Source organism: Sus scrofa, chromosome 6 (genome assembly GCF_054392235.1).
Source record: "Sus scrofa isolate SSC_HxYL_T2T_F1_AM1 chromosome 6, Sscrofa_HxYL_maternal_Yorkshire_Landrace_v2.0, whole genome shotgun sequence".
Taxonomy (NCBI): Eukaryota; Metazoa; Chordata; class Mammalia; order Artiodactyla; family Suidae; genus Sus; species Sus scrofa.
This window is the reverse complement of record NC_139388.1, coordinates 138,892,256-138,905,196: the sequence shown is the minus strand read 5'-3', so window position 1 is coordinate 138,905,196 and position 12,941 is coordinate 138,892,256. Positions and strand designations below refer to the sequence as shown.

Sequence of the window (12,941 nt, the reverse complement as noted above, 5' to 3'; positions counted from 1 at the left end):
TATTTTGAATAATAAATTCTTTAAGACTCAGGATATGTTCTTGATCAGCAGAGAGCCAACAGCATAATATCACTAAACAAACATGACCCAAATTTTAGTTCTGAGATTATATCCCCCCCAAAAAAGAGATAAAGTTGAGAAGTCCAATTGGTTGAATAATTATTGTATAGATAACTGATCTGTTTAGTCGACTCAAAGAATATCAATGAAAAAAATATAGTTTGGTGTTCTTAAGGAAGATTTTATTTAATTTAACAATTTAACTCCTTTACAATTAATTTTTTCCTCTGTAAACACAACCTAAATTTATATCTGTTAAATAAGTTAACATTTAAGGTATGGAGAGCACTAATAATTACCTTTATTCTATTGTAACTCTTTAAAACTATGTTCTAAAATTTAAATAAAAATAATTTTCTAAGTGGGCTCATGTGCGCACTTTCTTATTTTTGATTTTATAAATATAGCCTTTAAAATATTATAAAATATAAAATACCACCTTAATCTATAAGTAACATCACTCTTAAAGGGTTCTACCTTCAGTATAGCAAAACAAGTAAATATTATGTCAGTTCTATAAAATCTACTTGTTATGTCATAGAGGGAGATTATTTAGACCCCACAGTAATGAAAAGTAGTGTTTATCTCTATAATGGGAACAAAGTGATTAACTCGCCAGTTCAACAGGAAGGAACGATATGGTCCCAAGTATATAGGGTTCCTTAATCCTCCCGAAGACACACTGCAGATATTTCAATTAATGTGTAGCAAGGTCACAAAATCAATTTCTTTTCTTTTCTTTTTTTTTTTACAAAATCAATTTCTTATCAGCCAAAAACACTCATACTGTAAATTTTATTTTCAAACCATAATCTCTAAATTAAATCTGTGTCCCTAAAAAAATATAGTACAGAAACTCAGTCATTGGGTTGTCTTCCTGATAGCATTTTTACAAATGGCACAAAGCTCTGTATGCTATATTTAACCTATAATGTTTGGTCAGATTCTAATCTTCCTAGAGAATATCACTATCTTTTTCCATGGCAAATAAAGGACCAAAGTGTTAATTTCCTTCTTAAAATAAGTACAAGGTTTGAACAGTTCTGGCATTCTATCTTCCAGCAATTTATTTGGGAACATACAAACGATTATAAAACGAATCTATGAGACTGTATACTAATCCACATTTCTTGGTAATATAAATTATCTGAACATAAAATTCTGAGAAGAATGATGGTGATATGGAAAACAGTATTACCATGCAGTAAATTCCACGTAAGGGGACTTCGCAGGAATTGAGCTTGTCTGACCAATCACACTCAAGATAATCACATTTTTAATGAAAACTCCTTGAGTTGAATATAAAATATCATCATCTATTACATTCAGGTGCTGGAGTTCCTTTCTCTATATTCTAATTTCTTTAGACAGAATTTTTTTTTTCTCCTAATATCTTTATTATCACCCTGCTCAAAACTACACACAAGACTATGGTAAATTTAAGTGCTGGTAACTTTTTTCTCAATGGCAATGGACCAGAATAGTTATGAAGGAACTGAAGTATTTCAATAATACTGCCTTAATGTTTTAATACTCATAAAATTGCAATTTTCATGCCATACACATGTAATTTTTTCTACATTTTTTAACATTCAAAATGTTTGACACATTTATACCAATGCTGTATAATATTGACTACACAATAGTATTATCCCATACAGCTGACTAACAAGTTGTACAAATCTCTTATAAATTCAGATTCTCGAGATCATTTTGATGATTGGTAAAATAGAGGACACAAAAAAGCATATTAAATATTTATATTATAAATTATATTATATGTGAATTATATATATTACACATATAAATTATAAATAAATATTTTATATTATACCGTAGAACATAGAATATTCTATTTTTCTGAATTTGTTCATATGATAATTTATTCTATTTTAATCAAATATAGAACATAAAAAAATAAAATTTGCTTTAATAAAAGTCCTTCACTTTGTACATATTCATGCAAAAAAGATAAAACTTCACCTTAAACAAGCAATTGAAGAATAAATACAGCTTCATGTAATGTTGTATTTAAAAAGACAAACTCATTGGAAAGAGTGATAAATGTGAGACAGATATTTTCAATAACATTTAGACTAAAATTCTTTTTTGTAATTAAATAAAAAATTACTAATATGATTAGAGGTATTATTTTTCTAATGCCAAGAATTCCACATTCCCTAGGATTTCTGTGAAAACAGCAATTTGATATGTAAAATGCAGAAGAAAATACCACAGTCAATGTGACTTCTGGGACTGAAAATCAGGGCCAGCGGGCTTCAAAAATAGGAAGCCATCAGAAGGCATTAGTGCCAATATTGCAAATGACCTTCCTTGCTTTAGGACATATTGCTTCCTAATTCATGAAAATTTCACAAGAGCAGTAGTTAAGTCAATGGAAATTCAGTCTTGCATAGTTGATCACTTAAAATGAGGTAGAAAATCAAAGACAGTCTGGAGAAAACCAATGTGAAGTTTATTAAGCAAACTGATCATTCCTGCACATTTGCCATCTGGTTATAATAGATAGTCTGTATTTACAGCAAAATACTTGGGATAGGATTATACCTAAGGTAGTCTTCATATATGAATCTTCTACAATGTATAGAATTCAAGCAGGGAGTTCCCATGATGGTGCAGTGGAAATGAATCTGACTAGTATCCATGAGGATGCAAGTTTGATCCCTGGCCTTGCTCAGTGGGTCAGTGATCCGGCGTCATGTGAGCTGTGGTGTAGATCACAGACATGGCTTAGATCCCCCATTGCTATGGCCATGGCTGTAGCCGGCAGTTGTTGCTCTGATTTAACTCTTAATCTGGGAACTTCCATATGCCCCAAGTGTGGCTTTAAAAAGCCAAAAAAAAAAAAAAAAAAAAGAATTCAAGCAAATCTGAGTGCTGATCCACATAGGAACCCCCTTTTCTTAGCCTAGAATTAGTCTCAGAAAATGGATTAAATGAAATAGGGCTTATATAAAAAAGATGAATGTAAAAATGGGGGCCCACTCTTCTTGTAATGGTCATAGACAGGTTTTTTTGTTTGCTTGGCATCTATTCACTCTCTTGATGGTAATAATCACTCAAATGTCCTTTTGAAAAGGACTTTCTCTCACTCTGTTCCCATGATTTGAAATTGAGACTCAGCAAGTCACTTTGCGATGTTAAAGGAGCTATCCCCACAGTCCTTTGTTCTTCTTTAAGACAATATATTCTTAAGAAGCAACAGAAGATGAAAAAGTATAAAAATTACATGTTTACAGTGCAATTTATATTTAATTTAAATTTCTGGATTTCTATGTGTAATCATTTTTGTAGGAGATAAAAACTTAGAAATAGACACTTTAGTCTCAATTTTCTGGTTATTTTTAAGAATTGGCTTGTATTACTGATACTTTTATCAGCTTATTGTCATACCTTTTTATCTTCTGTTGCTTTTTTTCTGGTTCAGTGGTTAATGAATCCGACTAGGAACCATGAGGTTGCAGGTTCGATCCCTGGCCTTGCTCAGTGGGTTAAGGATCCAGCATTGCTGTAAGCTGTGGTGTAGTTCACAGATGCAGCTCAGATCCTGTGTTGCTGTGGCTGTGGCAAAGGCCGGGGGCTACAGCTCCGATTCAACCCCTAGCCTGGGAACCTCCATATGCCGCGGAAGCGGCCCAAGAAATAGCAACAACAACAACAAAAGACAAAAAAAAAAAAAAAAAAAAAAAAAAAAAAATGATTAAACAGAAAATATAGGATGGTAGAAGTGCCATGTTCACTTTATATACAAAATGAAAACTAATTCTAAAAAAATGAGATAATTTTTATTGTTTTTGATGCTTTATCAGCAGTAGCATATATTATATGGCATATTAGTACACACACATATATATATGCATGTGTATATATGTGTGTGTATGTGTATATGATGAATTATGATATAACGTATGATTAATTAACACTTTAGCCTGAAGTGAAAACAGAAAATGACCATCTTCAGTTGGAAAAACATCAGCACTCTAACAATGTCAAATCAGATGATAAGTCTTAATCTAAGATTGATTTAACACAGAATTTTGAATAAGTCTTTTTGATTGTTGAAATTAGAACTTGGAAGTTCTGTGTTTACTTTTACTATTTCAGTTTAATTCTCTGCCATTAGTTACCTGATATACTCTTCTGATTCTAAATATGCAATGAATCCATCTAGATAATACTCATTAAGAGTAATTAAAACCAAATGAGACTTCTACATGAAGAAACATTTTCATGTTTCATTATAGATTACTTGGGCAAATCCAAAATCATGTATTCATGTTAAACCTTTCTTTAAGATCTCAGGATAGTTCTTAATTTGCATCTCATTAATTTTCCTTGTGAGATAAACGTGAAACAGGATGACTTTGAAAAAAGATTCCTGAAACTTAGTCTGCAAAAATGGCAGAGTCAAGTCGGATGAGAGAAGCTTTTAGTTTTAAAACCATGGAGCTGGAGGGAGTGGGATGGACTGGGAGTTTTGGGTTAGTAGATGCAAACTGTTGCATCTGGAGTGGATAAGAAATGAGATCCTGTTATATACCACAGGGAACTATATCTAGTCACTTGTGATGGTACATGATGGAGGATAATGTGTGAAAAAGAATGTATATATGTGTGTGTGTGTGTGTATGTGTGTGTGTGTGTGTGTGTGTGTGTGTGTGACTGGGTCACTTTGCTGTACAGCAGAAATTAACAGAACATTGTAAATCAACTATGACAGAAAAAATAAAAATAAAAAAAACCTGTGGAGCTGATTAGCAAAACTCAAATGACACAAGTCTGTTTTTCCTTTTCATTTTAAAAATAAAATATTAGCTTAAAGAAAGTTTTTATAATGGTTTATTCTTTTATTTTTCGCATTTTACATGTTAAAATAATTTGTAATCTTATAGAGAGGATATTTTTGAGGAAATTCTACCTAATTATTGTGGCTGGGTTTGTTCTATTGTGTAACCCTTCTTGTCAACAGGCAAAAGAGGTCATATTTCTAGTACAAGGAAAAGAATTCTTGAAATTGGCAAAGGTAATTTATTTATTTGGATGAAGTTCACAGAAGTTATGCATCCTGGAGTGTAAGCCTTGGGTTAATTTAGACTATCATTTCTTAAATAGGTTACATTTTCCTTTCAGTACAAGAAGTCCCAGGGAAATAAGCACCTCACTTTAAACACATTTTGATACACAGCTATCTAGAAGTACATTAGACTTCATACTTATCAGAATTCATTAAACAAAGAAATTCCTCTGGAGTATGTAAAAATACATTTGTTTTACGAAAAACATTTGCTTCTTTGAGAATTTTTAGCAACATACTACATACGAAGGGAGGTGTGGATACAATGTTACAGAGACATATACTTCCAAATCTTTAAATATTCCTTAAGTATTCCTTAAAAACTAGAAGGCACCTCCTCCCAAGAACTGGAATAAGAGTGGAAGAGTGAAAGAGAGAGAGTGAGACAGAAAGACAGAGAAGAGGAGAGAAAGGGAAAAATTAAAGAAAATGCTGGCCCTGGCTGCTACTCAATTCTCTACTCTGAAGTTCCAATACCACAACATGTAATAAATAAAAAAAGACAAGAAAAGTTGAAGATGAACTACCAAGAGAGCTGATGATTCCTGATCAGAAATGAAAACAAATATTCCAAAGACATCCATTTGCAGCCTTAAGACAAAAAGGACAAGATTTAGAAGCTGCTATGAAAAATTGCTTCTCTAGAGGGACCTGATCCAGGCAGTTTTGATCCACTCTATCTTTTGGGGATGTAACTTCACCAAAGTTATATATGGGTACAATTTAAAGATAATCTGTAAACTTTAACTTTCTTGTTTTTGTTCTGAACTGTCTCAATAAATAGACTAATTTAGGAAAACAGATTATTTAATTTGCCAGAACATGTCAAAACTGAGCTATGGACTACCATTTTTGGTAACAAAAATATGTTTGTATGCTAAATAATTAAGGGTACCATTTTCTAAATTTTCAAAACTATAATAGATCTCAAAAATGACAGGGACAAAATGAATATTCTAATTGTTAAAATAAGTAAATTTAAAAGGGAATTTTAAAAGGGAATTATGATGTTTTATCATATAAGAAAATGCTTGTGGTGTTCTTCAAAATGCACTAATACATTCTATGACTCTTTTGTCCTACATCATAACATTTATGTTATAAAATATTTGCATTAGTAACTACATAATGAATATATTTCTAAATAAGCTGGTATACAGTTAGAATCTAGATCAACAATGTATTAGATTTATCTTTGTTATTTTTAGAGCTAGAGATATTAGCAAAGTCCTTTAGAATTGGATTCATGACGAACAGATAATATTTATGGGTTGAATGAATGAAAATAATATATATATATCTTTAAACAAATAACAGAACATAAGCATCCAAATGAGAATTAACAACTTGAAAGGTAGTACATTTATTCTAGCAATCTCACTATTAAATGAAATGTCAAAACATTTCAAAACTTTAAAAATTGTCTTTGTTCCACACTACTCATACAAAATATTTCACCTCATATTACTTTATAACCACACACAATTTTCTTAAAACCATTCTGGCAATTAATCTTCTACTTTATCCATCAAATTTGGCCAGGAGTTTGTCTTAGCTGTTTCTGAAAATTAAATCCACTCTCAAAATTTCACAGTTACTGAGGATAAGATATAGATATATATATATTTAATTAGCTTATTTACATTTATTTAATTATATATATATAAATTAGAAAAGAGTTTTAATAAAATTTTGAGTACTGGCAGCATCATTTTCATAATTGAAATACCTTACAATGATACTTGAGTGAGAAATAGCTGATGACTACTGGTTTATGTAATTCTGGCTTTTTTTTTTTTTTTTTTGTATTTTTAGGGCCCCACCTGCGGCATATGGAGGTTCCCAAGCTAGAGATCAAATCAGAGCACAGCCGCAGCAACATGGGAATCTGGGCCGAGTCTGCAATTTATACCACAGCTCATGGCAACGCCAGATCCTTCACCCACTGAACAAGGCCAGGCATTGAACCCGAGTCCTCATGGACACTAGTCAGGTTCATTAACCATTAAGCCATGATGGGAACTACCTGGCATGTTTATTTTCAAAAATCATTTACATACATAAGATGATTACTTATACTTCATAAAAGTCAAAAGGTATATAGGTATATAAAATATAGCTGTGACTATATATATCATTATTAAAGATGAAAAATCATGGAGATGTGATGCAAAGAAGAACGGTTATTTTTCTGTTTACATTTTTAGTACAGACTTTATTATTATCACTTTATTAAATATTTACAAGTGGTGTTATTATTGTAGGACACTGTTTTGGCAGTAGATATAATTGCGTTAACTGATGTGTGTATACATGACATATACACATTTTGTATGTTCTTCATCTGTTCTGATGACTATTGGGATGCCCATCTGGATGAGCATCCTCTTTATTACTAAAGGAAAAACTGTTATGGAAGCAATCACATCTCACCACTTCTATTCGAGCCTATTCACTTGTAATCTAGCCTGGGTAGATTTATGCTAGGAGACAATTTTAATGAACATTTCTCCCACATGCTGAATCTCTAGACTATTTCTTCTTCCTGACTCTTTGGTAGCTATTGTGATATTGGTCTCTCTACCTTTACCCATCTCCTACTGCTAGAGAGCAGTTCATTATGACAATCTTCCAGTTGTTTTTTCTCAAGCATATATATGGTTATTAGATAATAATGAAAGACTGCTTTTTAATCATACAACATGTCTCCCTGAGTCAGGCACCAAGACTTCATCATTTTCTACAAAGTGCTTGTGATGTTGTTCATAATAGGCATGTCCTGAGCTATGAAAAGATTTTTTACATGCATACAAGGAGTCAATTACATCCTTCCTGACCCTTCCCAGGCTTCACCTAGGGCAATTGTTTTTCTTCTGCCCACTCTGATTCCATGAAACTTGCAAGACTCCAGCCCCACTTAATGAGTTGACATGACAGTAGAGAGACTATTTCCTCACAGCCACCCATCCTCACACTCAGCCATGCACGGTATCCTTCCCCTGGTTCCTGCTTCTCGCTTCTCACAGTTCAGTTTATTCCAACTTTGTTAAATTACCTGGGAGAGGAGAGATGTTTCACTTCCTATATTTGTCATTATTGTGCACCAGAAAGTAACCACAAGAATAGCAAGAGTAATATATGTTTAAAGAACGAAAATAACCTAATCTTATGGTTAAATATAATCAATAATTTCAAAAGCCTTTAAATGAACCCCAGATTTCTATACAAACTTTTCCATCTCCTATCTGAAAATTATGCTTACAGATCTGTGTAAGGATAAGTGTGTTATTTCCCATTCATACCTCAAAGAAGTGATAGTAGATAAATTAATACTATTAAAAGGACACCATTCTACCAATTTGGTTTAAAAGCCTGTACACTAATTATGTCAGAGGACTGATAACATGCTGACACTTTTGGTACTCTAGAGAAGGCTGGGATCCCAGCGTTCCAGTCCTAGCTTTACCACTTTAGCCTTGGGACACTGGGAGATTCATTTAAGCTGTCAGAGTCCTGTTTCTCTAATATGGAAAAGGCTATAGCATAGAGCTCAACAGAAGACAGTTAAAACCAGTCATAATGGTGTTCGTAGGTAAAAGACAGCATCTGTTGTTTTTATTTCAAATGCTTGATATAAAAATTGAAGATATATAGGGTCAAGGCAACATAAACTATAATTAACTGTACAAATAAAAGGTGCTATTGTTTTTATAGGCTGGGTATACACCCTTTTGTGGATTGACCCTTGCTAATCCATTCTTACTCTACCTAATAGGATCATCTTTCTAATACACACAATCTTTCATGTACCTGAGCTCCTCAATACCTGCCACTGGCTCTTTTTGGTTAACAAAATAAAGTCCATACCCTTGACATCTTAACTTAATTTCCACTGACCTCTCCACTAATACACTCTCTGATACATATCCAGCATGAAATACTTGAAGCTCCTTGAAAAGTACACGTGTTCAACTTCTAGGTCTTTGTTACTGCTGATTTCTTCTGCCTGGCTTTGTCACTTTGTCAGTCTTGAGAAATCCTATTTATTCTTCAATTCTAAGCTTGAATGTCACCTCCACTTGGAAAGCTTTCTTGCAATTGATTGTACATCTCAAATATTCCTCTTTTAATACCTTTTATATCATTGTATCAAGTCATTAATATAGTTCTGTAACTATCCTCACATATACTAGAAATCAAGGCCACTTCTTATGTATTATTTTAACACAAGAGCATGGCAGAATCTGTTAAGCAGAGGCCTTATGGTGAAGATGAGTGAGTTGCAACACAGGCACTGGAATTAGACAGAATTGGGCTCAAATCCTGGCTCCACTGCTTCTTTGTTGTGCCACATGAGTTTTTCACTTAACCTGCTTATGACTTTATTTCCTTATAGAAAAAATGAGAAAAACAACGGATGAAGGTGTTATGCTAACTGATATCTTGGATGTAATGAACAGTAGATATTAACTCTCCCGATGATGACGGTGATAATGGCAGTGATGATGGTGAACATGCTCACGAAATACTTGTTCACTAAAAGGACAGTTAAGTGAAATAAATTCACTACTATTAAATCTTGTTGCTGGGGGACCAAAAAATCCAAATTCTAAATAACTTGTTCAAACTTAGCTCTTGGGATGGAATGTATTTAGGAAGGTTGGGTTATTACCATAACATTTATTTGACAGGGCTTTGAGGGAGCCAAAGTTTATGAAGATGAAGAAGATGATGGTAATGATGTCAAAAGCAACAACTTTCATTTCCCGAATAGTAGGCACCCTCTGGCATAAAACCTCTTTCTAATGATTTCTTAGTGACCCACTACCAATCCTAGAGAAAGATAAGGAAATCTGGGGAATCCTTTTGGAGATGAAAAAAGCCAACACAATTCTGCAAACCCAAAATACACCTAGACTATTTAGCAGTTGAAAATACAATGTTTTAATTTCCCAAATCATGTTAAATATATCTATTTTAAAAAAAATGTCAGGAGTTGCCATCATGGCACAGAGGAAACCAATCCAACTAGGAACCATGAGGTTTTGACCCCTGGCTTTGCTCAGGATCTGGTGTTGCTATGAGCTGTGGTGTAGGTCGCAGACGCAGTTTGGATCCTGCATTGCTGTGGCTGTGGCATAGGCTGGCAGCTGTAGCTCCAATTTGACCCCTAGCCTGGGAACCTCCATTTGCTGAGGGTGCAGCCCTAAAAAGCAAAATAAATAAATAAACATCAAAAATCTGTCAGTGAACTAATAAAAAGGTGAAAAAGCTGAAAACCACTGTCTGAGCAGTTTTAAGAGGTCATTATAAACCTCAGATAGTGAATATTAAAACAAGTGACTATGTACCATTCTTTAAATAAGAGGGAGTTTTAAGTTAAGAAGAACTTGAAAAGAAAAGAAAAAAAATTCCCACTACGAATTGTGTTCTGTGTGAAAAGAAATTGCAGGGCAAAGGTCTTGAAATATTTTTATTTTCAACGGAAAATATTTTCTGCCCTTCAGCTGACTATTGACTTAACAGCAGGAGGGAAAACAACTGCATTGGATAATGCAAGATGTGTTTTTTTAAAAAAATCATTAAAAACATGATTATAAGCTGGTTGGCTGCTGAAGGTCCAAACTGTGAAAAATTACTGATGTTAATAATAATGGTAATCATGACAGCTGAAAAGTACCTAAATAACAAAAAAGCAACACTGTTTATGAAGTACTATGGTATAATTTGTAATGATTAGTGTAAAAGCACACTAAAATGTTTGATGTAATATTTTGAAGGTCACTCAACTATCAACTTACCATAATGCCATTCAATGAAATACACAATAAAAATCTAAGAGTATTTATAGAAAGAATTTTGTAGTGCTTGTAAAATAATAAATTGCAAATCCTGGCTGTATGTACAAGCAGAAATGCCTGATCTAATGCACCATTAAGCAACTGTAGCTTTGCTCCACGTTTTTTAAACATTAAACTAATTATGATGAGGTCTGGTCTTACTACATGCTGCATATTTAATCTTTTTTAAGAGCCTATCAAATTGAATCACGAGACACAACTTGTTTATGCTATAAGCAAAACACATGCAATATTAACAATGTACAATATCCTGGCTTAATTAGAAAAAGTCCATGTTATCTTAAATACATTTAGGAGTGTAATACCACACAGTTCTAATCTGAACTTGCCATTTAATTATATTTTCAAACTAATTTATATAACTTGGAAATTTTTCTCTCTCTTTTACACATAATGTTGTTCTATTGACCTAGTTTAAACTAGATTCTACTAAAAACCAAAGAGAGAATAAAGAAAGAGAGGTGAGGCTTGAGGAAAGAAGAGGTGTGGCGGTGATGGAGACCACAGACAAGAAATCACTCAAAACTGATTAGCAGATGGTGTTCTGTTCATCAAGGCAAGGGACTAAATTGTACTCTAGAATGAACTTTCCTGGTGTTCTTGTTCTGGGCAGTAGCCTAAAATTTATAAATGAAATTTACTTCTTCCGAAGAGAATATATTTCAAAATTTTCCTCCTCTCTCTCTCTCCCCAGGGTATACATCCAGGGAATGCAGGAGAAAAAAAATGTTGAATTCTTAATACTATTCTCAAATTTAGATAGGCAAGTACTAAGGGAAGTGTCTGAGGGCAATGCATACATAAGGGTATAGCCTAGATGTCATGAATTCTCTTTTTCCTGAAGCTACTGACTCTGCTCTCTGCAACCTAGTTTTTCAGTTTAAGTTCAAGGACAGTCTTTAGCAAAACTAAGATATATGAAGTATCAAAATGTATAATCAAGTATAAATTTTGACCTGAGAAGGTCAAACATTGCTCATTATGCTTTTTTTCTTTTTTATCAACAGCATGAAATCAAACAGTATAAAGTAAGACAACTTAATTTCTGGATAAGCAAAAGCAACCACGTCAAAATTAAATCTTATAATATGCTCCAAAAGAGGTAACAAAGATTTTTACCTTCACAAATTGAGACCCCATTTCCCGAAAATCCAATGTTGCAATAACAGCCTTCAGCGCCATTCCGTATTTCACATCTTGCATTTGGGACGCAAGGTTTCTTGGTACAATTTTGAGTGTAGGAACAATTCAGCAAAGTGGAAAACCCCACTAAAGAAAATAGAGAAAAAAAACACAAACGTTCCCCCAATTGTCCAGTTAAACTTCTTTCTTTCCATTTAGATCAATGCATTATGAGAAGTTCCCAAGGGTGTATTTAGGTGAGTAACAGGACAAAAGCAAGTTAGTAAGAGAATTAACACTTCTCTTCAATCTCATTGTTTATCAAGTCAATCTCAACCAAGTTAAAAGTAGTAAACAACCTAGGCTTATAAAGAAAACAGTATTCCTAGATCACTGGACGCTTTACCCTGAGGAAAGGTGATTTTAATGTGAACTGCATGATTGTAAAGCAGTTTCCCGTAACTGGGAATGGTTCTGAGCAGAAAGAAATCAAGGTGAAACTGAGTATTTGGGTCTTTTCAAGTTCAAATCTGTGTTATTTTAAGATGAAAAGTAACTTATCATACCATCCAGAAGGACAAATGCAATGATTGTTTTTTTCTGGGTTCTAAGGATCTGTTTAAATTCTGCCTTTTCCATAAGAAGGTTTATTTTCTTTTTCTTCCATTAGGAGGAAAAAAAAATCAACTTAACATATTGGTCCAAAGACTGATCTTCCATATATGTATGACTGGGTCACTTTGCTGTACAGCAGAAATTGACACAATATTGTAAATCAACTATAATTTTATTAAAAACTTTTT

At 33.2% G+C, this 12,941-nt stretch overlaps 1 protein-coding gene across 2 annotated transcripts in view; it reads right to left on the bottom strand.

Annotated features, from left to right (window-relative positions):
* ADGRL4 (adhesion G protein-coupled receptor L4) overlaps positions 1–12,941 on the bottom strand; it is a 100,103-nt gene that overhangs the window by 86,262 nt on the left and 900 nt on the right. For both annotated transcript variants that reach the window (XM_005665360.4, XM_005665361.4), the window contains exon 2: positions 12,136–12,285. In XM_005665360.4, the coding sequence (XP_005665417.2) occupies positions 12,136–12,285 (150 nt within the window). The remainder of the gene's footprint in view (positions 1–12,135; positions 12,286–12,941) is intronic.